At 33.3% G+C, this 26,508-nt stretch overlaps 4 protein-coding genes across 5 annotated transcripts; 3 read left to right on the top strand and 1 right to left on the bottom strand.

Annotated features, from left to right (window-relative positions):
- The first annotated feature begins 298 nt into the window (after positions 1-298).
- Positions 299-3,458, top strand: LOC133288068 (F-box protein SKIP31). 2 transcript variants are annotated; one of them, XM_061485766.1, is made up of 9 exons: positions 299-566; positions 720-935; positions 1,106-1,179; positions 1,567-1,642; positions 1,884-1,994; positions 2,358-2,526; positions 2,681-2,799; positions 3,018-3,078; positions 3,194-3,458. In XM_061485766.1, the coding sequence occupies exons 1-9, from the start codon at positions 489-491 to the stop codon at positions 3,262-3,264; spliced, it is 975 nt and encodes a 324-aa protein (XP_061341750.1). In that variant the 5' UTR covers positions 299-488; the 3' UTR covers positions 3,265-3,458. The 2 variants fall into 2 exon arrangements, with proteins under 2 accessions (XP_061341750.1, XP_061341749.1); XM_061485765.1 differs by having other exon boundaries at positions 302-566; positions 2,352-2,526.
- Positions 3,459-5,610: 2,152 nt separating this feature from the next.
- LOC133288076 (glycine-rich protein A3-like) lies at positions 5,611-7,422 on the top strand. The gene is made up of 3 exons (XM_061485774.1): positions 5,611-5,739; positions 6,311-6,623; positions 6,940-7,422. Exons 2-3 carry the CDS (start codon positions 6,326-6,328, stop codon positions 7,164-7,166), a joined length of 525 nt encoding a protein of 174 aa, XP_061341758.1. The 5' UTR covers positions 5,611-5,739; positions 6,311-6,325; the 3' UTR covers positions 7,167-7,422.
- Positions 7,423-18,203: 10,781 nt separating this feature from the next.
- Positions 18,204-21,422, bottom strand: LOC133288054 (probable LRR receptor-like serine/threonine-protein kinase At3g47570). Its single transcript, XM_061485751.1, has 2 exons — positions 18,725-21,422; positions 18,204-18,580 (listed from the first exon to the last, which is right to left on the bottom strand). The coding sequence occupies exons 1-2, from the start codon at positions 21,420-21,422 to the stop codon at positions 18,204-18,206; spliced, it is 3,075 nt and encodes a 1,024-aa protein (XP_061341735.1).
- Positions 21,423-24,308: 2,886 nt separating this feature from the next.
- On the top strand, positions 24,309-26,228 carry LOC133288055 (uncharacterized). Its single transcript, XM_061485752.1, has one exon. It carries the CDS (start codon positions 24,309-24,311, stop codon positions 26,226-26,228), a length of 1,920 nt encoding a protein of 639 aa, XP_061341736.1.
- Positions 26,229-26,508: the final 280 nt, after the last annotated feature.

The raw sequence follows: 26,508 nt of genomic DNA on the forward strand, positions 1-26,508 counted from the left end.
ATGTGACGTGATTATCTATTTTAATATTTTATAATATACGAATTCATATAATAATAATAATTATTATTATTATTATATGAAAATAAAGTAATAATAATAATTTTATAATTATCTATTTTAATATTTTTTTCTCCATTTGTTATATGTTAAATAATATACGAATTCATATGATAATAATAATAATAATTCATGAATCCACTTTCATCTAAATATTCCTTAGAATCGGACAAGCCCATATGCCCAGCGAATAGGATCGGGTCGGGTAAATCCGAAAAGCATCTAACCGTCCATTCTGCTTTGCATCTATCAGCGTAATCATCTATCCCCTCTTACCGTTTCATTGTGATTCCGCAACCGTCCTTCAAATTCCGGCCACCGGAGACCTCTCTACCGGTTTCCCGACCGGCGGACCCATCTGCAATATATCTTCTCTCTACGGTTTCTGTTCGATCTCTCACCAGATCCCTTCCTAGGGTTTCCGTGACACTATGACTCTTTCGGATGACGAGGACGTAAACCTAGCTCACTTTCTCGAATCAGAAGTCCTCTCCGAGGTCTCTGACCAGGTATTCTGATTATTCACGATCTTTTAGAAATGATTTTTATGATAGACGATAGATTAGGGTTTCATTTGGGGTTCAGAAACAAAAGGTTTTTGTTGTTGTAGTTAATTAGAAATTATGGTGTGGTAGGTTTAATTTGAGTGACTATTCTTGCAGGAAGAGGAAAATGTGGAGGAACCCAAAGCAAAGAGAAAGCGCGTAGAGGAGGCTGAGAGTTCTAAGCAGGTTGCTAAACAAATTTCTAGTTCATCATCTGTGCCTAAAAACTATGGTGTCGATAATGGCATGGTGTCGAGAAGGATTGAGACTGGTTTTTTCAGCAAAATCCCGCCTGAGCTTTTCCATCATATCCTTAAATTTCTGTCCTCTGAGGTTACCTCTTTGCACTGGTTTTTGTGGAAATTTTGTTTATTTATTATTATTATAAGTATTTATTTTTAGAAGAGAAGTCCCTTTAATTGTGGCTCTCTATGTACATGGATTTTGTTATCTTGGCATTTGAAATTGAATTAGCTCACTATAGTTTTTTTTTATGGGTGCAGGACCTTATTTCTTGTTCCTCAGTCTGTAGGTTTCTAAATTATGCGGCATCTGATGAAGCATTGTGGCGTCGCTTGTAAGTACATATTGTTTCATCAAAGTTTGCACCTTTTAAAGTGTTGTTGATAGTTGTTAAAATTTTTGCATCAGGCCATCAGATAGCTTGTATGGACTAATTTGGATTTTATATTCTTTCAATTTTGGAATCGGGGTATCTGTCAATTAGATAGTGCTGATGTTCTAGTTGGTGCAGGAGTGCCAGTCCCATATCAGCTGGGTATGAGACGCGGAACTCCCCCATCTAAAGTGGAGACTCTCCCCTCTTATCAGCTTGGCTTTGAGGAGTGGGTTCTCCTCTACTTAGATAGTTCATGTTATTTTTGTCTCCTTGTTTGGTGAGATTTGCACTATTCAAAATGCAATAACCATGTTTATGCCCATTGCTATGGTTAAATTTGCTCAGGTACTGTATGCGATGGGGTCTTCTCCCCCCTACAAGGAAATTAAGGGAACGCCCATGGAAAAAGTTATACATTCAGGTTCTTACACATTTTGCATTTCTATTTTTTTTAATAGTCTTTCGTTATTCATTTTTTGTGCATGCATTCATTTATTCGTGATTTGTGGTTGAGCAATTTTATGGCATTAATTGAAATAGATACATAACTCAGGATGTTAAATTTATTTCATCTTTATTCTCTTGGAAATTGAATTTGAGTTATTTAGAACTATTTTATTAATTTTTATATGGATCTTGTCATTTGTCCTGTCATTATGCAGCGTGATGGAGAGGACATGGTTGAACTTGTCAGAAACTGCCAAAATGAGTTTAAGGAGTATTACATTCAAATGCAAGCAGCGAAACGAAGTCAAACACCTCATCCTTCACAGGTAATGAGAGAAACTATTGTATCCTGGAACTATATGCTGATATGTTGAGATCCTTTCAATAAATAGTTCTAGTCCTTGTACAACTCTGTTCATGCTCCCCGTTGTCCCAGCTTTCATTTGAAGGGGAGAAAGGAAAGGGATAATGATGTTTATATAGCAATAGTCTTTTGCTTTTGCTCCTAGTATATCTACCCAAATTGGGATTTAGGATTTCATTACATTATGCTAATGCTGTGCTGCAAATTAATTTTGTATCTTTACTAGTATGATCTCTTTATTTCTAACTACTTCATAGCTCTATGAGATAGACGTCGCTTGACTGTTTGTGATTTCCCCTCTTATTTTCTACTTTTGAAGTTGAAGGATGACAGGATAATTCTTGACAAAACATTAGCTGATCAAGTGTCATCATGGAAAAGCAGCAGGGGCCTCACTGATACAGTGGTGCCTGATCATGCTTGTTCTGGGGAAACTTGCTCTTACTACGAAATTGGAGATGTATTTATTTGTGAGAAGACTGGACAAGTTCATGGTGGGAAACATTATCTATGGCGATGCTTATCTATACTTTAATTACATGACATTTTTTTTTAACATTTAAGTTTTATAAATCCTTTGGTCTGGACTAGAGCTTATAATTTGTGACTTTTTTTTATTACTAATAATTGTGTTGCTTTCTTTTCTAGTTTGTGATGATACATGTAGAGAAGTAATTATGGATCCTACCAATGAGCTTTTGGTCTGTACAATATCGGGGCACTGTTTTGATAGATTACTGTCACCTGCTGAAATGGAGCCCGATGCTGTAAGCCTAATGTCCTTTGACATAATGACTTTTCATATCGTTTTATTGTAATACGTATCCATGCACGTTAAATCTTATTGAAACTTTCAGCATTTATTTTAATCTTAACAAAGTTAAACTTATCAAAATTAAGTTTACTGGTCCTTCTGTATAGTTTTCCTTCCTAATGGTTTCTTTTACTTTTTTCTTGTTTTTTTTTTTTTTTTTTGAAATTTCAGGAGCAGCAGCAAGGTGGTGTGACAGATGAGGCAGAGCCATTTATGGGATCTGGCCGTTTTGGTAAACTCATCTCTTTGGCTTCCCGTCTCCCCCATCTTTATCTTCCTTCTTTTTCCTTCTTAAATCAGTTCTTGCACATGCATCTCATTATGATACGTCTCTTCAATTTTAACAGCACGAGCTTATTTGCTGGGATACAATTGTGCTGATGAAAAGGAGCTTGAAGCTACTTTGAGGTTTTGCTAATCCCCACTTTGAGCTCTTTCGGAGTCGATGATCTCATGTCTCATCATTTACCTATTTAACATTAAATATATCTGCTTTCTTTTTCAGTTTCACTTGACATAAGAATATTTGCTTAGTCTTGTATTATAAGACTGCGCCTTCGTCTATTTGTCTGTTATGTTATTATTCATGTTTTAATGTATAGTTGAATTCCAGTAGGGGCATTTTTCTTTTTCTCATTACTGCAATTGTTGGTCCGTTATGTTTACAAAATTTCTCTTAAGAGACACAATGTACCGAGAAAGTTAAGTAATAGACTAATAGAAAATGATAATTAGTTTGACATTTTTTTTATTAGCACAAAGACTTCTTTCTTCCTTCAACCCATCAAATACCCTAATGTGATCATTAGGTGGATGTGGATTGTTGCGCAGATAGATGAGTGTATCGAAGAAATGAAAGAATTACTGTTTTCCATGAGGGAAGCTAGGATTTGTTTCTTATTTTCGTTGATGGGTGCTCTTAACATTGTTTAAGAAGCATCTTATGTTTAATTAATAATATTGTTTAATAATAAATTTTCGGAAGAAAGCATCACAGCTAGATTATTTAGACGTTGTACACTCCCCGAAGTTATTTAAATGTCATAACATGATTGTCAAACGATTAAAAGAGGAAAATGGTAGTTTTTGTTTTGTATAAAACTTTTTAAGATTTATAAAAAGGTTATATTTATTTCATTTTACACGAGAGAAACAATTTTCTTACATATACATAAAAGAGAGATAGGTTCGATCATTTTTTTTTCTCTCTTCTCTTATTCGTGGATTCCACCTGTATTTTTATTTTTACAAGAAAAGTATTTTCCTTTATAAAAATGTGATTATTTCTTTAAAATAAATTTCGTAAACATGTACTAGTGTCTCAATATTGATTTAAACATGCAGTATTGTAAATTTGTAACAGATTGTCAATGAGAGAAATATACTGAAAATCTGAAAATGAATTTGTAACTAGACTAAATTTATTTATTAAACTAAATAATTTTGATTATCATGTTGAAAATTACTTAAATATTATGTTATGTTAGGTAATACATGTTTTGTTATTTTTGTATAAAAAATGAATAAATACTATTTTACACTAAATAGTATGACAATAGTTCAAAATTTGGGTTTTATTTTTCAGATTTTATATATGTCTACGAATTAATTTATTTTGTAACTAGAATAACAGTTTTTTTTTTTTTAAATACTTTTTCTTAAAAATCAATCTCAGTTAAACATGCACTTAAAATGTTGCTCAAATATTGAAGAGCATTTAGAAATTTTTGCGAATGAGCTAATTGCCAATTTTGTGTGTCTTCGGAGCAGTTATTTTTCAAATCATTATGACCCATGCATATGAACCTGATTGCTCAAATAGCATTTGACAGATGCTTCGTGTCTGTACCGAATTGCAATTTTTAAATATTACGTTGAGTAGCTAACGTGTTCTAGTTAGTATTATCCTTCTTTTAAATTATAAAGAAATTTTTTACTTTGATGTTCAATCTTTGTCTTGACAAACTTACTATTAACACAGGCACTGACATGTTTATTAATCTATGTTTTTTTTTTTATTACTTTGTGTCTTCATTAACCAAAATGTGGTCACGCTAAAGTAATCTTCTTTATAGTAGAATAAAATTTAAATTTAGTAACCATTTAATAATTAAAAACTATTTATATAATGAAACTGTAAATATATTTTTAAAATATATTTAAAATTAATAAACTTTAAAGATATTTCATATTCTTTAATTTTAATTATTTAGAGAGAGAGAGAGAATCAGATTCCCCCAATTAAACAAAGTTATTAAATTAGTTTTTTTTCCCTATTAGATTTTAATTCCAGTTAAATAGTAATTGCTATTTTCTTGGAATTCAAACAAATAAATAAAGCAATTGATGAATCAATTAGCAGCAACCTCCCAAGTTCCAATCCCCTAATTATCAAAGTTTGTATTCTTAAGGTGGCGTGAATATATCCCGATTTCAATATTATTAGTAAAAATTTTATATAATTTTACTAGGAAAATGTTATACTTATCACCTTTATTTCTACTATCTCTTATTATCAAATATTAACCGTTGATTTTTGTCAATCTAACGATTATAATTTATTAAAATTTAATAATTAATTAATAAATGTGATTCAATAAATTATAACAGTTAGATTAACGAATATACAAGAAAAGAAATTTTAATCAGCAAAATTCGGAATTGTCACGTTTCTCTGTGTTAGAGGGACCGTGGCATGCTTAGACGCGTTGCTGACGCGTAACGCTAAATCGTATCTTTGACGCTCGTCGACCACTAAAAGGCGAATCCACTCTCTGTTATTATAAATCCCTATTTCCCTCCCTCCCTCTCTCTCTCTCTCTCTCTCTCTGTTTTTTCTTTATTCATTTCAATTTGTCAATTTCTTCATCGCTTTCTGCAAAATCCAAAATCAGTGAGTTATTTCTTTTCTCTCAATCATTTCATTCTAAATTTTAATCCTTCTTCGAAATTGTTTAATGCTTCTAATTATTCATTGGGATAAATTTTGTACCTTTCTCGTTTGAGTATGAATTCCTTCCTTTCTTTTTTCTTTCCTTTTTGAGTAAAAAATTATGGTTTTTTTTTTTTTTTTGGGTACATATGGTTTTATTTTTAATATTAGGTTGTTCTATAACATTTCTGTGCATTCTTATTCTGTTCATGTTTACTAGGTCAATGTTCCTTTAATTTTTATGATGGTTAGATTGATATTATGATGGTTTCTCCTGAAATATAGCAGAGTTTAATGTTTATCTGTTCACAATTATTAGTCAAGAATGAAAACAAAAGTTTTGCTTTTGCATAACTTTGGCAAGTTAGCAACTTGAGCAAGGGGAATGACTTGAATTGGAGAATGCCCATTTTGAGTTTCTTAGCTTCCCTCTTTGTATTGTAAAGCTATATGTATGATTTTGTCTATCTGGTTATATAACCAATTATGTTACTCTTTTTAAATTAACCAATTTCTAATCCTGAATCATCAGCTCTTCTCCTGAAAGATGGGAGGCGGAAAGGACAAGTATAATGATGATGACAAAGGAATTTTCTCACACCTTGCACATGGGGTAGCTCAAGCTGCTCATGGGGGGTACCCACCTGGGGCCTACCCTCCACCACCAGGGGCATACCCTCCTCATCAAGGCTACCCACATGGGCATGGTTACCCTCCACAAGCTGGTTACCCTCCACAAGCTGGTTATCCTCCTGGTGGTTATCACCCTTCTGGTTATCCTCCTGCTGGTTATCCTCCGGCTAGTTACCCTCCAGCTGGTTATCCTGGTTCATCACATGTCCCAGGTATAATTCCTTGATTCTTATTTTTGTCATTATTAAATCTTTTATTAACTGATTATTACAATCCCATTGTTGTTATGAATCTTATAAAGCTACTTTAGGCTAATGAATTGACTTAAATTAATTGAGATACTGGTGCCTATTAAACCAATATATACACCGTCCACTTGTGTGAAATATATTGCAAATTCCATACAACATATGGATTGTTTAGCTTAAAAATCAATTCATAAGCGAGACTTTCTAACTTTGACCTGTGGTAACTGATGCAGTGCCTATTTGAAGTTTTCTGCTGCTAACTTATTTGCTTTGTCATCAGGGTCTCATGGGCACGGGCATGGTGGTATGGGTGCATTGCTTGCTGGTGGTGCTGCTGCTGCGGCTGCTGCATACGGGGCTCACCATGTTTCCCATGGCCACTATGGACATGGTCTTATGCCCCACGGGAAATTCAAGCACCATGGCAAGTTCAAGCATGGAAAGTTCGGCAAGCATGGAAAATTTAAGCGTGGAAAGTTTGGCAAGCTATTCAAGAAGTGGAAGTGATCTTATGTATGTACAAATGTGAATCTAAATGTTGCTGCATATTGCTTCTTAAATAAACCATATGGTTCAATCAATACTTGTTCTAACTCTTGTATTCTTTTTTTAATGTTTTATTTTCTTTTACTTTGGCTAAGACGAAGATAAGAGACTCCGTTTTATATTGGAAAATATTAACGGCAAAGCCCAAAAATGCTTAGGATATTATGTGTAAGCTTGGATTTGCTGCAGCAAAATGCATTGACTAGTTCATCCCTATTTTGTTGTGTTAGAATTAATTTTAAATTAATTATGTTTATGAATAAGAAATTTGATATGAAAAAGATGTGTCTTTTTGTCGTTAAATAAGTGTCTTTTGAGTCGCAATCTTATATTTTCTATAAATATATAGAGAATCAGGATTTCTGGAGAGTTTTTTTTTTCCCTAATAGTCTTTGCACATTCTTTGCATTTTCATTCTTCTATTCTAATGCGATTAGTCAGACATAGATTGAGTTCGATGGGACTATTCAATGTGAAAGTGTCGCAACACGAATAGAGGTAATTTGTTCTATTTTATGGAACAATTGTTCACAAATCTTAGGCATCATAGAGAGGGCAATATTGTCTTAAAGACACAGTGTCTAACATTGGGTTCAGATTTTTCCTTGTTGCATTCATATATTTTCGTAGGTACGCTTTAACATTGTGTTATTGCATGTTTTAATTTCTAGTGTGTATTTCATGGAACTATGAATATTGTTGAAGTAATTTCTCTGACACAGATTATCTTTTCTCAATGATTTTAATATCATATAACATTTTGCTTTATAAAATTGTTTTCCTTTTAGCATCAGTTGAATTATTTTATTGGATCGAGAGTGGAATAATCATTGTTTTTAGAAGAAAAAAAAATTAAAAAATCTCCCTATGGTTTTGCCTTGAATCACTTAAATCGGCCCTATGTTTTTTTGTTAATCATTTACCCCCTTATAGTTTTTTTTCCACCCAAATTCATTCTTAACACCGTTAGAAATTAAGCTAATCTAATTTAGCCTTCTTAGAAGAAAAGAATAGAATAATGACAAAATATAAAAAAATAAGACAAAAAAGTTGAAAACTTAAAACACTTACAGAATAGACTAAAAGTAAAATAATAATAAAAAGAGGAGGTCATATTTACAATTTATTTTCCAACCTCTTACAATTAATTTTTTAACTATTTGATCAAAATTTAATCAACAGTTCTTACTTGATATTATTTTATAAATATTGATTCGATTAAAAAAAAATGATTGTAAGAGAAAATAGGTTATAAGTATGAGGAAAGTTATAGTTACAACATTTTTTTTACAACCTCTTACAAACATATCTTAACACCGTTGATTTCCGCCAATCAACGGTTATGATTTTCACAAATTAAACTCATTAATTAATTATTAATTCACAATAAATGATAACCGTTGATTGGCAGAAATCACCGGTGTTAAGATATGGTTGTAAAAAAAATGTTGTAACTATAACCTTCTTCTATAAATATAACCCCTTTCTAATAAAAATAGAAGAAAAAAGATCAAATATGTTTAAATCAAAAAGAAGAAAATAAATTAAGAGAAAAAATAAGATCAAATATGTTAATAGAAAAAACTAGAAGTAAAAAATAAATAAAAATATACTAAATTAAAAGGAAGAAAATAGATTGAGGAAAAAAAAGAAATAAAAGAAAAACAAAGACAAAAATAAAAAATAGAAGAAAAAGAAATTACTAATATTTTTTCTTTTATATATCCGTCCTTACTTTATTCTCTTATTTTTTATTTAAGGGAAAAGTCATTTTAAATGACATAAAGTCATGTCATTTTAGGAGAGAGATAGACACAAAATAATATTTTTTATTTAAAATTTAAATTAAAAAAATTCACCCACTTTCTCTCCCATGATTTTCATTCCTTGTGTCTATCTCTCTCCTAAAATGACAAACATCAAACCCTTTATTAAATATGTTTGGTCTTTTTTTTAATTTACATTTAGTCTTTTCTATCATGTTAAAAGAAATAAAATAAAAAATATGACAAAAAAGAAATAAAAAAGTAACTCAGTGTTATAAATTTTCAACATATTTAGTCTTATTTTTCTTTTATTTTTTATTTAGACTATTTTTACTGTATGTTTCCAATATATTTAGTCTTTTTTTCCTTTTTATTTCGTTCATTCTATTTTCTTCTTTTTTATTTAGATATATTTGATCTTCCTTATTTTTTTATTTTTAGCCTTTTTTATAATTGTTGTAACTTTCCAACGTATTTGGTCTAATTTTTTTTCTTTTTCTTTTTTATTGTTAATATTTTTAAGAAGGGTATACGTTATGGATATGCCTTATCAAATCCAATGGAATAAAAACTTTACTGAAGGAAAAAGAGTACAATATTCGTGCTTAACATACCATCATTTATATGCTAATATAGACTGCCTCATTAAAAACCTTTTCAAGAAAAATTCAGTGGGATAAAAATTTGGTAAAGAAAAAAAGGGTGTAGTGTGTATAACTCCCACTCAATTGAGCCGTAAAGCTACTCCTGAGCTACGGAAGTGGAGAAATGTTTATAATTTTCCATAACAACTATCTTGTAATCTCCTATAATAAACTGCAGTAATGTTAATTCAATAGGATCAATAACGTCCATTTACAATACTTCTCATTGGACATCATTGCTCTAAGTTCATGCCTCATTAAAAACTTCTTAGAAAAGTCAATGGGAAAAAACTAGCGAAGACATAAAAGAGTACATGATGTGTGCTACCAAAAAATTGCATAAACTGTCTCATTAAAAACCTTTAGCCAAGAAAAACCCTTTTGGGAAAAAAATTAGCAAAAGAAAAAAGAGTACATTAATAAACCTTCAGGATTATATCTTTCAAGGGTAGTCATAATTAATTTGCTCCCTTTGATGAAAGTAATCTATTAAGAAAATATCGACTAGACTTAGCGTTTATAGCCTTTCATAACATTGCAGTGCTTCCCCAAAAAGATGCATATTCAATTTATGATTATTAGACATATAGTCAACATCAAAATATCCCACTAATGTAAAATCTTCATATCATATAGAGGTGTTCATCAACCGATCTAAACCAATTCAAATCGCAGTGACCGAACCGAAAAATCGATAACCGAAAAAAAGTTCGTATATTTTAATTGGATTGGATTGATTTTTGGTTTGATTGGTGAAAACCGATCCAATCCAATGTATTATATATTTATTATTTTCGAAAGATGGTGACTTGAAATCTTGTTGTTTTGTAGACTTGAAATCTTGGATGTTATTGATAGCAAACTATCTTGTTTTAGTTTTTTTTATTGTCTATTAATATATTTTAACTCTTCATGAATTTTAAGACTTGTTTTAGTTTGAAGACTTGAATTTTTTAGTGGTTTGTAACTTTGAATGACTTTATTTTGATATAGCTAGTGATTTGTATGACTAAAATTTTAGATTTTTCGAAAATTGGAAAATCGATCCAATCAAAACTGAATGGATGATTAAATGATCAAAACTAAGAGATTGAATCCGATGATTTTTGCTTCAAAATCGATCCATTCCAGTCCGCTAACACCCCTAATATTATGGGATCTACTTGAAGATAACCAAAATATGATTGGCATCATTCCAATGTCTTAAGGGGAAACATTATGTCTAGCTAGAACTTTTACTGCAAATGCAATATTAGGCCTGTTGCAATTTGCAAAGTATAATAGTGTTCCTATGACTTTTAAGATTAGGAGCTTCAGGTTCTAATCATTTCTTGTTAGTTTCTTTTTGTCTAAATGTATCTGTATTCACTTTTAGTAAATGGACCATTATTGGGGCACTTATATAATAACATTGGTGAAATAAAATAAATATTTTTGGAAGATACTCGATCTGCAAGCCGAGACAACAATATGTTTGAGACCACCATACAATGATCTTTGCAGCTTGATGCTAGACTTGCTGCGAATTTCATTCTTCCCATATAGGGTATGAAGAATCCTTTAGGAATTTTCATATAAATATCATCCTAGTCTTCATATTGATCAAGTAACCGAACGTAATAAAATTCATTACGGGAGAATAAACATCATAATTGATGTAGGGTTTCTATGAAAATCCTAGTTATTTCTTAATTGCCTCCTTCCATTCATACTAATTTGAATGCGTCTGGCGTTCTTGAATGATTTTAGGTTCTGGATCTAGATTATCTCTTGAGACAACAGGAGTTACTGAGAAGGCAATGATGTCGTCGACGATAGATAATATTAACATATTTTCTTCCTTATTATTATAGTGTATTGCAACTTTTAAGTATCATAAACCAAATCTTCATCGTTTCCCATGACATTCAGATTTGGCCGTTCCGTATTCTCGGGATTGTTGCAATTAGCAGCTGCATTTATTTCACCGTGTTTTCTCTCTTCAAGATGCGCAATGAGTGACTTATTTTTATTTTCTGCGGATTTATGTCTTTAGTCTCATTCACGCTTCCTGCATTGACTAGACTCAAACAAAATTTTGTCTCATTAAATTCTCCACTACATGTCGCTCATTTTCTGCAGGGATATGAGACTTAGTCACTCCTTTATGATCAGAAATATTTGGCATTTATCTTACTAAAGGTTGCAAGTTAATGATATTTTGAACTTCAAGTTCAATTATACTCTTACGTGGACCAAAATAATTCATTTAGTTTTTTTTTTCAAAATAATTTCTCAGGATTCATTAAGTTTCTGGCTTTCCCCCCTAATGTCGGAAAATGTCTCTCATTAAATTAGTGAATCATATATGTAGCCCATCAAGGGCTCCAAATACTTGATTCTGTATCGAGTCTTAAAATCGCACGTAAATGTTAAACCTCAGATGACATAAGGACATATATAATGCAATCAAATATGCGCAGATGGGAAACATTAGGTTCGCATCCATGTACAAGCTCAAGAGGGGAGTATGCTTAAAAGAATATGTGCAGAATACCCGACAGAAGACATTGTTCATGACCTAGTCATGATTACAGTCAAAATACTCGAAATCACGTTTTGAATCTAATTATGATATTTAAATCTTTAAATTAAATTTCTAATTAAGATTTACCTGATGAGGGTCATTATATTATCCAAACAGAATTCGGGTATCCTCCACTTATTCAATTCCAACAGAAAGAATGGAAAAGATTGAGAAACGAGAGAGTAATTGAAAATTTCCTCAAGGATATGCAAATGTAGCCCAATTGGGGTCAATTTCTGAATTATATGTATTCTGAAGTTTTTCAATATTAATTCTTATTCAGAAACCCTCAAAATATGTTTATATAGGTGTCCTATCAGGTTACTAACCGTTTATAGCCGTTGGACATCTAAAAATTCGAATTACATAAGCTTTAAGTCACTAAAGACAGGGAGTAATCGATTAATTTTCGGGCAGTATTCGATTACTTCTTCAAAGACTTTAAGTATTCAATTACTATTCATCATGTAATTGATTACTTCTTCAAGCAGCCCAGGTAATCGATTACTTCCATAAAGTATTTGATTACTTCGTATCTGAAACTTAGTTTTCAGCTGTCTTTTTGATTTTAATAAATGTAAGTGACTTCTAAATGATTCATAGTGACATCTAGCATATGTATGACCATGTTCCACACATGTATAACAACTTTTGATGTGTGTGTGAGCTTGTATGCATGATCAAAGTGTATGTGTCACTAATGCATGAGTTTATGACCTATTAATGCATTCCTCAAGGTAAAACTCAATAAACTCAATTCTATAAGTTCTATGATTCTAAGAAATAACTATTACAAATAGTAATGATTAAGTCTTCTTTGGTTTTGCATAAGTTTCAAAACTTTGACTTCAAGTTTGACTTTGCACATTTGAGTATCTTTATCAATTTTACACTTGGCCATTTGAGACTTGTTGCCATGCCTTCCATTGAGAGCATCCTTGTTGAGCTATGTTGGTCCATTGTAGGTGCTTTGTTATCATCAAAACTTTAATATCATAGTCTTTATGACCTATGGTTCAACAACATATAGTTGCGCCCTTAAGGAATATATGATATAATTGTTTCAGAATCATATGTAGCCCAAGTGGAAGATTTTTAGGAAATTTTATTTCCTAATATAATTGTGGGCTACACATTAAAATATCAATTATATCATGCTATTTAATTATTGGGAAAATTAAGTGATCAATATAAAGGATCTTGATCAAATTCCTAATTCGGTAAGGGCTTAATGAGTGGATACCTAATATTGACCCAACTATATGTAATGGGTGCCTAATGGAACAATATATATAGAAACTAAACCTAGAGTTATGGTCCACAAGAACTCAAATCAGTTTCAGTTTTTTTCTTTCCCATCTAGAGAGAATACTCTCTAAAGAATGATTTGACTGAGGAAGACCAAAGTTCAGAAGAAAGACAAAAGTTTCAAGAGGATTATAAAGATACACCGTTGCTGTAACGGAGACATATATGCCTTATTTGTTTTATATTTATTTATGATCCAATATGATATACCTGGGGTTTATTGGGTGATAGTTTTCACCCTAAGGATTAAGGAATTAATTTCCATCAAGTAATTGACCTGGGCTTCAATATCTGACAAGTACAAGTGTCAACAACCTGAAATTCAAGAGGAATTTCGCTATCTTTGTAATTATAAGTTCAATACTGAGACATGTACAAAATTACTTGAAACAATATTTGCAGGCATAAGGGTGTGGGAAATCTCGGACTCAAATGTTCTCTGTTCAATAAAAGTTTGAGAAGGTAAACGACTGACCATTTTTTAGAAAGTAATAAAGAAAGAAATAAAATCATATGAAACATCGAAAACATTTCTGACTCCATTGATTTATTTGTCAATACTGGTTGAATGAGAGCATGATGTTTTCTGAAATCCTGTTTATTTATTTCTTTATACAGAAATCCCTTTTATTTCTGTCAATACTTGGTGTTCTAAATTCATGCTTACTTTGTGTATCTAATGATGTTCTAGGGCATACTTTGTTAATAAATTTCCTACATATGGCAGTGTTAAGATGTGACGGTTCTTCGCCTTCATCCTTACTTGACTTAATTAGATCATTTTCATGTTTAATTTTATTGTTTCATGTCATCAACTATTATCTCATACTCAGATAAAATCACCTTGTTACTGACTGTATTCATTTATAGTTAACCAAATATTTGGAATGTATGTGTAATAAAATGACCTTGTTGCGTTTTTACTCAGAAGACAACATACATGTGCTGATAAATGGTCTCGGAAGGAACTGTTTCCATTAGAAATTTTCAAACGAAACGTATAAAACTTATCCATACATAAATCATGGGGCTGTATATGTAGTTTTTTTGTCGTTTGCTAATTAGCTTACGCAACCAAACATGTTAAGTGCAAGGGGCTGGCCTGTTTTGCTTATACTTGGCCATGAAAAGAATTGAAGAGTTGTATTACATGAAATTGGGTATGCTGGGTGTGTTTTGTCTTAAGTAACAACGATTTTGATTTATTCATCGTGGGTTTAGTAACATGATATAAAGTTATTTTCGTTCTTTTGGATTTTGGTAAAAAAAAAAAAAACAGAAAACAGAAACAAAATTTTCAAAGTTTGCAAGTAATAATTGGAAACACTTTTATTTTATTTCCTATAATAGGAGAAATGCTTTTTCCTTTTTTTTTTTTTTGGTGAACAAATGCTTTTTCCTTTATTATATCACTACAAAAAACACGGGATTTAACCACATTGGTTTAGCAACATTTATTGAAATGATGGTATAACTAGGAAAGTACCCTAAATTTTACTACACTGTTTACCAATGTGGCAAAATTACCCTTAAAAACAATCATTTTGTATCAAAATCACACAAACAAAAACGTCTTCCCCCCTAAAAAAACCCTAAGCTTTAACTTTGCCGTTCGTAAGCCTCAAGGCCAAATGAAACTTTGTAATATTTAGTTTTAGCTTTTTCTTTCATTTTTTCATCCTTCGATGTCTTCAAATCTTCGAACATAGCAAGTTCACAATTTCTTCAAATCCTCGTTTTATTCTGCATTTGCGCTTCATCACCTTCGTCTATGGTTGAACATTGAAGGTTGAAGAGCGTTTTGAGTTCACCATGTGCAGTCGTCGGGTTGTTGCCTCTGTTCACTGACGTCGTTTGCATTTGTCTGCTTTCTTCATCTTTGTTAGGTATTTCCTTCCATTGGAGCTCGTTATTGTTCCTCGGTGATTTCCTATTCTTCTAGCTTTTGTTCTTTGGTCTTGTCTTCAACTTTGCTTTAATTTTCTTAATTTGTTCAAGTTAAAAGGGATTTGTGAGGATCTTAGTAAGGGTTTTGTTTGAATTTTGCAGAATATTAGTCTAGATATGGGCCACATTGCTGTAGTGTATGCATGAATGCTATTTCTATAAACTGAATTATGTTTAGTCATCATTTTGATCATTATTATACAGACAACCTTACGTTATTTTATTCAAAAGCGACAATTTATGTTTGATCTTTGTGTGTTGTTAATTCATGATAGGATTTTTTTTTTATTTTGTAGTTCTTTATTGCGGTATTGCAAGAGATAAATATATCATAATTTCATAATTTATTTATTCATTTTTTTTAAAACATTATTGTCTTAAAATTTAGGATAAAGTCAATTATCATTTATTTGACAATTAAAACTGCGATCGTATTTTAAGAATCTAAATTATAATAAAATATTGGCTAAATTGTACATAACCACCTTGTAGTTTAATACTTTTTCAAAAAACCACCTTATATTTTTAATTAAAATAAATAACCCCCTTAAACTTTAATGTTATAACAATTAAACATATTTAATAATTTTAAGACAAAACTATCCATACTCACCATCTTCTACCTGCCATCGGTCACCAGTAGGGTGCTAAATGAACCAGGAGCCTTTCAGGTGCCTTTGGCTCTGCTCGTGAAGGCCTGAGCTTACATGTCTAAAATTGGTTGCTGGAACCAGACTTGAACTTATATAAAAGCTCGTTTAATAAAAAGGCATCAGACTTCAATTCAAAAGCTCGGCCTTAGAGCTTCTCAGGCTGGCCTGATATACTAACTTTTATTCTTATTTTATATTTTTCATACTATTCATAATAGCCATCTCTCCTCAACCCATTTTACCCCATTTTATTGGTTAAACAGACTTTTTGAATGATTTTGTTCTATATTATGCTTTTTGGATATAAATTGAATTTGTGAATCTTTGTGAAATTATTAGTGTTGTGGATCATATATTTTGTTTGAGGGGCAAGATATACTTACTACAAAAAAATTTACTACCTTTACAACCAACTTAATTACCGTTGATTTCCGTAAATCTAACGGTTATAATTTATTGTATTTATTGGAAATTAATAAATAATTAATAAATGCGATCCAATAATTTCCAATAAATTATAACCGTTAGATTGACGGAAATCAACGATGATTAGGTTAGTTGTAAAGGTGGTAAGTATATCCTTCCCCTTTGTTTTGAACAAATTTTTGTTGTTTTATTTTTTTAAAACATGCTAAATCAGGCTTTTATTTTTTGTAAATAAGCCAGACATAGGCCGATAATTATATTCATAACAAGTAACACATTTAAACACAGACTTAGCCTTTTAAGACTAAAGCTCGACTCAGCTCACCCCGTTAACACCCCTAGTCACCAGTCACCACCCCTCAAGTTCCATCCAACCAAACCTTTTTATAATGGCATCGTCTTTGTATTCCATTCTTAATTTCTACCACAAGATTTATCATGAATAATGTTTTTAACCTTTAATGGGATTCCATCATCACAACTCCATTCTTAATTTCTACCACAACATTTATCATGAATAATGTTTTTTACCTTTAATGAGATTCCATCATCACAACTTCAAACCTTATTCTTCTCGGGACAAGGGCAAACAAAAATTAAGGCTGAATTACTTTTGGTTTCTTAGAAGGCATTGGAAGAATAATGTTGCTATTGAAAAGTCCCAGACATTGGTTTCTTACATGTAGGTTTTCTTTAGTGAGGCATACCTGAAGACATGGGTTATGAGAAGTTTTGGTCATCTAATTGGATTCCAAAATCTATACCAAAATGACTCATATAACGATGGTAAACTGCAAGAGATGAAAAGATAAGCAAGAGATGAAAAGATAAGCAAGAGAAAAATTCATCACGGTGTAAAATTAAGAGGGAACATAGTAGAAAAGAAGTTGAGGAAGCTACCGGTAGAGGGAGGAGTGAAAGGCAATGGCCAACATAGACATCGGTATTTTGGTATTAAAAGTGTTAAGTATGCTTAATTGTTATAATTTTAAAGTAGAAGAAGGGTAATTCTTTTAATTAAAAGTGCAAGGTGGTTTTTTAAAAGCCACCTTAATACAAGGTGATTTTATGTAATTTACCCTAAAATATTATTTATTCATCATGCACAAGATCGAATACATATAAATTTTAATTATAATAAGAATAAACTATAGATTTTTTTTCTTTGTTACTGTTTAATCCTAGTGGATAAATGGTTGCTATCGAATTTAGGGCTTGCGGTGTTTATGGAGGAGACAATTGTAAGTAGCGTCATCACTATGCATGATGAGAGGTAGAGAGCCAAAAGAGCTGGCATGTATGTACAATAACGATAAGAGGATATGAAATGAAACCTTCCTTTTATAAAGGATTCCTTACGTGGGATTATGTTTGGGCCAAATCATGTGTCCAATGTGGAAGTCTATTGTGCCGATCATAACAATTATTTTAAAATTAAAAGTAAACAAATTAAACAGTTTGAATCCGTAACATATTCCATAATTGTGTTGTGCTAAATTATAATTTAAACATATATTAAATCTCTAAATAATAATACAAACACTTTAAAACTTACATAAGAAAAATAAAGCATTGAAAGAGCCATTAACTAGATTAGAAAAAGACAACGGGAAGATGGAAAGAAAATAAAACATTTGTAAGCATTATCTGGTAGCAATAACATGATGACACAATGCAACTTGCCTCCACTAAATCCTAGAAGGGAAGAAACTTTTGATCAGATTAAGCTCCCTAATGACATCAATCATACTCATTCTTTCTTTTGGTGATTCCATTGAACAAGCAAGTGCAATCCTAAAAAGAGAAAATAAACATCTCTCTACACTAGGATGCATAAGACCAAGTTTCTTATTGCCAGTACCCTGTTCTAATTCGTAGGGGAGAATAGTCGGGTCCACAATATGCAAAAGGTGATTTGAAATTGAAATTTCAACATAATTGTGGAGATTTTGACCATCTTGAAACATTTCTTCTGTAGGTCTCCTTCCGGTTAACATTTCTAAAATCAAAATTCCAAAACTATACATATCACCTTCAATGGACACCGCAAAACACATTCCATACTCTGAAATGTAATTCAAATTAGTTAATATCATTAAAGTTATCAACAAAACAATAACCCAAAAGAAAATAAAAAGGTTAAAAAAACAAGAGCTAAAACTTGAAACTAAAAGATTTCACAACTTGAACAAACAATATCATGTTATACCTGGAGGAGTATAACCAATGGTCCCCTTTATTCCAACTGTGCTACTTTGTGTGAGAGAGACTCCAACACTTGAGAGCAATCTTGCTAGGCCAAAATCACTCACGTGAGCTACCATACAATCATCAAGAAGGACATTGCCAGGCTTCAAATCACAGTGAATGATAGTCTGCTCACATTCGTAGTGAAGATAATGAAATGCTGAAGCAACATCAGTAATAATAGTTAACCTCTCCTCAAGGTTTAATGATCTATGCTGATCTGCAATATTTGCTGCTGGATGCAACCATCTTTCTAAGCTTCCATTTGTCATGTACTCAAAAACAAGAGCTTTAAATTCTTGACCTTCGAAATCTGTGCTAGAACAACATGTTAAAATCTTAACCAGATTTCGATGCCTAATATTTTTGAGTGCATTGCATTCAACATTGAAACTCTTGTGAGCTCCCTTCTTTTGAAGATTTAAGACTTTTATGGCAACAATTGTGTCTTCGGGCCCAACAATTCCTTTGTATACAGAGCCAAAACTTCCGGATCCTATCAAGTTTCTTATTGAAAACCCATCGGTTCCACGGTGTAGGTTTTGGTATGAAACCTTGGCCAGCTGGTCAATTGTTGGTGAATCAGAAGATGATTTCTTGCTTTTTTTCCTCATCCAGTGGAAAGTGAGAATGAACGACAGTATGAGAAGAAAAACAATTACACTAATTATCGCTGCTATCAACCTTAAATTGCGATGTTTTTCATGTTTCTCACTTTTGACTGGGCATAGCGGTAGATGTAGCTCCGAAACACCTCCACAAAGGTTATTGTTTCCGGTCACTGCTAATTCACTTGCATTTCGAAAGATACCTTCCGTTGGTACTTCACCATCCAACATGTTGAATGATACATTTAAGTATTCCAAGAAAGAAATATTTTGCAAAACATCAGGAATTGATCCAGACAAGTGATTTCGTGATAGGTCTAACTGTCGAAGATCTTTTAGTGAAGCCAAAGAGGATGGGATGATTCCATGGAAGGAATTCCCCTGCAAATAAAGGTACTCCAAGCTTAAACATTTTCCAATTGTTCCAGGGATATTACCAGATAGATGATTATTAGAGACATTTAGCACATCAATATTTTTCAATTGGCCCACTTCATCTTGTAGACTACCACTCAATGAGTTGTGCGACAAGTCTAGTAAATTTGTTAATGAGGAAAGACTAAAAACCTCAAAGGGTATGGTTCCTCTAAGGTTGTTTCTGGAAAGGTCTAGAACTTGCAAATTTTGACACTTTCCAATACTTAGAGGAATTTTTCCTTTTAACAAATTTTGGGCTAAATTCAAAAAGTACAACAAACTGAGGTTGCCTATGATGAATGGTATATCTCCTGACAGCTGGTTTCCACCCAAATTTAAATATTGCATATTTTGAAACCTTCCAAAAGTGGATGGAATAATCCCCTCAAAACGGTTATTTTCCATACCCAAGAGAATTAAGTTAATTAGATTTCCTAATTCTACAGGAATTTGTCCTGATATTTGATTACCCCCAATATATAGTTGATTGATTTGGGAGGATAAATTGCCCAAGCAATTTGGCAAACGACCTCCAAACTTATTGTAGGACATACCTAAATGTTGCAACTTGCTACAGTTTGTCAATGATTTTAAAAACTCCAAATCCGTAGTTATATCGTCACCTAGATTGTTGTCAGACAAACCTAGGTAATACATGTCTTTTAGCTTCCCTAGACTTGGAACTTGTCCTACGAAATGGTTTTTAATGATATCAAGTGCTTGAAGGACAGACGCATTTGCAACGGAAATGGGGATTGGACCTGAGATTTGATTCCCGCCAATTGCAAAATATTGGAGATTAGGAAGGGTGTGGAACATGTTGGATGGAAGAGAGCCATTAAATTGATTCACTCCAGCTGAGATTAAAGTAAGAGATGACATATTGTAAAAACAAGAAGGAAATATACCACTCAATTTGTTGACAGCCACTACTATAATTGTCAAGTTTTTGAGGCGGCATATTTCTTGTGGAATATCTCCCTCTAAGTTATTAAAACTCAACTTGAGAACAGTTAGAGATGATAGATTCCCTATGAAGGGCGTGACTCCTCCGGTTAAATTATTCTTTGCAACAACAAAATATTGAAGCTTCCGAAGAGAGGCAATTTCAATTGGTATTTTGCCAATCAGATTGTTCCCAGTTAAGTGTAACTCTTTGAGATTAGAGCAACTGGTCAAGTTTGTAGGAATTTCCCCAGTCAATGTGTTATTGCTAAGAGAGAGTTGCTGTAGTCGTAACAATCGACCCAACTCCTGTGGGATTTTTCCGTAGAAGCTGTTGTTTGCGAGGTTGAGGTTTCTAAGAAAAGAGAGATTGCCAACTTGTGGAGATATGAGTCCATGCAACTGAGAGCCTTGTAGGTTCAACTCAGTGACTTTTTGATGCATGTGGCTGCATGTAATTCCATGCCAGTTGCAAAAGTGGGTAGAACTATTCCAAGAGACCAAGATTCCAGATGGGTCATTGGATATTGATTCCTTGAAATTGAGCAATGCCAAGTGATCAGTTTCATTTCCTGATGCAGAGGCAGTTGTTTCTGGGCCAAGCCAGAGTGAGTTCAAAGTAATCAAGAGAAGAAATAGATGAAGGCATGTGGAGCAAAATGCAGGTAACGTGAGTGAAAAAGGCTTCATATTTTGGTTGAGGAGCAGGAGGCCACTAATCGTGTGTTTTCTTCTGCTTAATAGCTATTGCGGAAAAACAGACGAGGCTTATTCCTTCCTTCTGTTACTCTGTGCATTTAAATACTTGAGGCAATAAAATCAACACATAATGTGACATCTTGAATTGCCACTACCAACAACAAAAAATATAAAAAGAGCATTCCATCTCAAGTCAATTGATCTATCTCGCTACCTAACACAGAGGCTTATTATAGTCAAGATAAGAATCGTGTGTGGACCAAAAAGCATGTGACAAGGAGCCGAGAGCTAAACAAGCTTTCAAAATCTTCTATCAATTCCAATGAAACTGTAAGTCAGTGCATGTCTGCTTCATCTTGATTATTATTTTGTGTATTTTGGGTGGAAGACTGGGTAAGGTTTACATTTCATGATATTTGGACCAGCTATTATTGTTACATTTTGAGTTATTTATGTCATTAAGTGGATCGAAAGCATATTGGAATGAAAGAAAGTGAGAATAAAGGAATTAACTAACTTATCCTCTCTTTGAATGAAATTTAATATGTAAATTGATCAAGAAAAAGATATGACTTAACAAACGTGAAAGATGTTCAATGAAAGCACAAATAGAAAACCAAAGTGCTAGATATGAACCGAAATAAATTACATCCAAACAGATACTATTCTGGTTCAAAGAGTAACATAATGGGGGGAATGAAAAAGCTATAATCAATTTTCTCACTCTCGTAGGATATAAATTAGTAGAAAGGAGGAAACTCTACATTGTCCTTTGTTGTTTTATGGCTACTCACTACTCAATTTACTGATTCTGCTAGCAACATATCCCTTCCTCATTAGATGTAGTTTTTTAGTAACATCCACCGTATATCCATTCTTGCTTTGGGCTATCCAACTTAACAAACAAGTCAAATCTTAAGCACCTAACAAAAGCGCGTGGTCAAGATATTGTAACGTATATTATAAGCAACTTGCTACAGATTATTTTTCCTTTTTTTTAAGGTTATTGATTCTTTAATTAAGATGTATTTGCAACACATTTGAATATTATTAGAGCATCCATGCTCCACGGAAACTACCTACCTATTATTACAGGTGAAGTTATGTTATATGTTCCGCATTTTTTATCTAGTCTAACAAAATAGGTCCGCTATCTCTTTCCTCACCTTACAAGGAATTGATTTGCCACCTTTTTTGTTTTTGTATTTCTTTTTCTACAACATGACATGCATGTGTTATAGATAGATAATGTTAACAATGATTTGTAGTTTTCATTTTTCAAACAGAAGTATGACAATATGATGTTTTGTTGCGATAGATACGAATCCTCTTATATCTTATCTTTAAGTGCGCATTGGTCATCCTTTCTTGCATTTTTTTTTTGTAACACATCTTCATCTAATACTCATGAAAATATTCTTCGGGAAAAATTCCTAAAATCTAGATGAGATTACTTTAGGAATCTTGTTTTTGTAACACATCTTCATCTAATACTCATGTAAATTTCACCTTGTGTATGTAGTACAGAAATTATCATGAAAATTGCTTATAAGCTAGTTTCAAATCAAAATCAGGGGTTCCATCCCCTTCCAAGATTTGCGGCGTTGCATGTACTTACCTCTGAAGAGAAGAAAAAAGGGTAACAAAATTCAAAGTAAACGGTCCAATCAAAGTAACTTAATTTATTATAAAAGTTAAGTAGTTGAATGAATTAATCTGAAAATACATAAGAATTTCTTTGTTGACTAATGAATAAAACTTGGTCTTTTCTCCCTCTTCTGTCTTTGTCTCTAGCTTTGCTTATTAGACTGTAGTGATGCCCTGGTTTATACGTTGTCTACCAAGTGAAGTCAACGCTTGTCTGCTTCACCATCCATGACTAGTTTTTTTTGTATATTACCTTGGCAATCGTTTCTTTTGGGGGTGGAAGAACCAAATATGAGGTTTTTTCCTAATGCTATGTGTACCAGCTGATATTGCTAAAATATGTAGTCATTTGTGTCATTATGTGGGCTGAAAGCATATTGGACACCTTACCACCACATGGAAAGTGAAAGGAATGAAAATTAAATTATCCTCTGTTTGGATGAAATCTAATAACTTATTTTTCATGTAACTTAATGGAGCATACATATAAAACAACTAAGCGTGATGATCCAACTATACGAACAAGATATTTACGGAAGTGAAAGATGTTGAATCTTAGGACAAATACAAAACCAAAAGTGCTAGCTGTGAACAGAAATGTAAGTTATATTCAAACAAAAATTGATCTGGTACAAAAAGAAATTTAACTCAAAAAAAAAAAAAAAATTCCTAAAATTAATTTTCTCGCTCTCTTAGGATATAAATTGGTAGAAAAGAGAAAATCTACGTTGTTCTTCTATGACTTGTCCCTGTTCCGCTAGCAATAATCGCTTCCTCATCACTAGATATAGTTTTTTAGTAACATGCTCCGCTCCATATTCACTCTTTCTTTTTGTTATTTCATTGTCCAATCTTAAGAAACTTGGAAAAGCAGCTAGGATATTTGTTACAACCAAGCCCAAGCGTAAGCCCAAACGTCCTCAATACTTGGACCAGTATGTCATCTGAGGCAGCCCAATTGGGAATACAATAGGTGTAGCTATCGTGGGTAGTAGTTATATGTAATAGGAGTCACATACTTTAGTTTGTTTCTGCACTATTAATTAGTGTTTTATTAATTCTGCAATTTTCAATTGATGTTTAAATAGTAATGAAAGAAAGTAAGAAAAGGCATCTGATTCAGTTGCAACAAACTTCTCTCCCTTCTCAATCTCTCTCCCTAACTTCTCTCTTTTCTGAACTTTCTCCCTAACATTTGGTGCTTTCATTGCACTCTTACCTCCCTTTCCAATGGCTGAAATTACCCGTCTTAAAGATGTTTCCAATAGGGTTGATTCCCTGCAACAGGACCTCAATCATAGAGTTGATGCATTACATCAACGTTTTGATGCTGCGGAATTATTACGTGAACGCCAGTATTTGAATCTTCAGGAATTACAAACAAATTTACAAGAATCCAATGCTCTTTTACATCAGGATTTGACGCGGCTCATTGCACTTCAGCAACAACATTCCCCAACGCACACCAATAATGCCAATATGAGTATTCTGGGTGCTGGCCCAAATCACAACGCCAATCATGCTGGATCTGACTCTAACCGAGCTCGCACTGTTAAGCTCGATTTCCCCAAATTTTCATCCGGAGATCCTACTTCCTGGGTTACTGCAGCTGTCAGGTACTTTTGTTTTTACAACATTCCTCCTCTGGAGCGCGTCCTTTTAGCTGCTATTAATTTGTTCGATCCTGTTTCTTGTTGGTTTAATGGTTCATTTCAAGATACTTCCTTACCTGATTGGGATGCTTTCTGTGTGGCCTTACAATATCGTTTTGGCCCATCTGAGTTTGATGATCCAACAGGAGCATTAGTAAAAATTCAACAGTCTGGCTCGGTTACTGAATACCAGGCAGCCTTTGAAAAATTGGTGAGCAGAGTCCCTGCAGTTTCGGATCCCATGCTAAGGAGCATTTTCATTTCAGGACTCAAACCTAAAATCAAACGTTTAGTGCTCACACACAGACCTCAAGACTTTCATGAGGCCTATGCATTGGCTCGGGTGTATGAAGACCATATCCATGATGAGAAACCTCAAAAACCATGGTACTCAGCCAACCGTGTATCCACAACAATCCCATCCCCATCACATCCTATTAACCCCATTATCCAAACACATTCAGACACTGCAAAACCTTTACCTGCTCTTCCTATTCGTAGGCTTTCTCAAGCTGAAAGACAAGAAAGAAGGGAAAAGAATTTATGTTACAATTGTGATGAAAAATTTGTCATGGGTCACAAATGCAAAGGGAGAGCAACATTACTATACCTGGAAGGACTAGATGATGATCCTAATCCTCCGGATGCTGTTTCAATAGACGAATCTTCATTGGACTCTGAGGTGTTACCTGAGATCAGTTTTAATGCCTTATTTGGCACTCACTTATCTCGCTCATTTCGATTACAAGGCTCTGTTGCTGGTCATGTGGTACATATACTGATAGATGAGGGTAGTACCCACAATTTTATTACACCAAGGATGTCCCAATTTCTCAATTTGTTGCTGCTGTCCACTAACCCTTTTAAGGTGCAAGTGGGAAATGTTGACACACTCATCTTTTTGGCAGTCTGTCAGAATATTCTCCTCTTGATCCAATCTCATCCCTTCACTGTTGATTTATTTTTATTAGAGCTAAAAGGGGCGGACATTGTTCTTGGAGTCCAATGGCTTTCTACCTTAGGTCCTATCCTAACTGACTATAAAGCTCTCACCATGACTTTTGACGTTCAAGGGACCCAAGTATTACTCCAAGGAGAGCATTTACTCCTGGCCCAACCTCTTTCCACAGCCCAATTGCATAAATTGATGTCCCAAGATTCAGTGGATTCTTACTTGATGTGCCTCACTACTCAAGCTTCGGATATTACAAATTCTGACACCACTTCACAATCTTCTGAAGTCCTACAGCTCTTGGATACATTCCAGGATATATTTACTCAGCCCACATCCCTTCCACCAACCAGACACATTGGTCACCATATTCTCCTTCAGCCAGATTCAAAGGCCGTGCAAGTACGTCCTTATCGTTACCCACACTTCCAAAAGAATGAGATTGAGAAGTTGGTTAATGAGATGCTGCAACTTGGTCAAATTCGCCACAGCCAGTCACCTTTCAGCTCTCCCGTGTTATTGGTGAAGAAAAAGGATGGTACTTAGCGTTTCTGTGTTGATTACAGGGCCCTCAATGCCATTACCATTCGGGATAAATTTCCTATACCCACCATTAACGAGTTATTAGATGAATTGCATGGTGCCACCATCTTCTCGAAGTTGGACCTCCGTTCTGGGTATCACCAGATTAGAATGGCACCAGAAGACATCCAAAAATAGCCTTTCGTACCCATCATGGCCACTATGATTTCCTTGTCATGCCATTTGGTCTTTCTAATGCCCCGTCTACTTTTCAGGCGACTATGGATGAGGTTTTCTCTACCTT

Source organism: Gastrolobium bilobum, unplaced genomic scaffold (assembly GCF_033153095.1).
Source record: "Gastrolobium bilobum isolate Gb01-03AN ecotype WA unplaced genomic scaffold, APGP_CSIRO_Gbil_v1 utg3205, whole genome shotgun sequence".
Lineage (NCBI taxonomy): Eukaryota > Viridiplantae > Streptophyta > Magnoliopsida > Fabales > Fabaceae > Gastrolobium > Gastrolobium bilobum.

Bases quoted from the DNA above. Each gene is read 5' to 3' on its own strand.
- LOC133288068 (XM_061485765.1), top strand. From the start codon at position 489: ATGACTCTTTCGGATGACGAGGACGTAAACCTAGCTCACTTTCTCGAA. The intron at 1,180-1,566 runs GTAAGTACATAT...AAATTTGCTCAG, and splicing joins GAAGCATTGTGGCGTCGCTT to GTACTGTATGCGATGGGGTC. The intron at 3,079-3,193 runs GTAAACTCATCT...CAATTTTAACAG, and splicing joins TATGGGATCTGGCCGTTTTG to CACGAGCTTATTTGCTGGGA.
- LOC133288054 (XM_061485751.1), bottom strand. From the start codon at position 21,422: ATGAAGCCTTTTTCACTCACGTTACCTGCATTTTGCTCCACATGCCTT. The intron at 18,581-18,724 runs GTATAACATGAT...ATTACATTTCAG, and splicing joins CATTGGTTATACTCCTCCAG to AGTATGGAATGTGTTTTGCG.
- LOC133288055 (XM_061485752.1), top strand. From the start codon at position 24,309: ATGGCTGAAATTACCCGTCTTAAAGATGTTTCCAATAGGGTTGATTCC.
- LOC133288076 (XM_061485774.1), top strand. From the start codon at position 6,326: ATGGGAGGCGGAAAGGACAAGTATAATGATGATGACAAAGGAATTTTC. The intron at 6,624-6,939 runs GTATAATTCCTT...CTTTGTCATCAG, and splicing joins TGGTTCATCACATGTCCCAG to GGTCTCATGGGCACGGGCAT.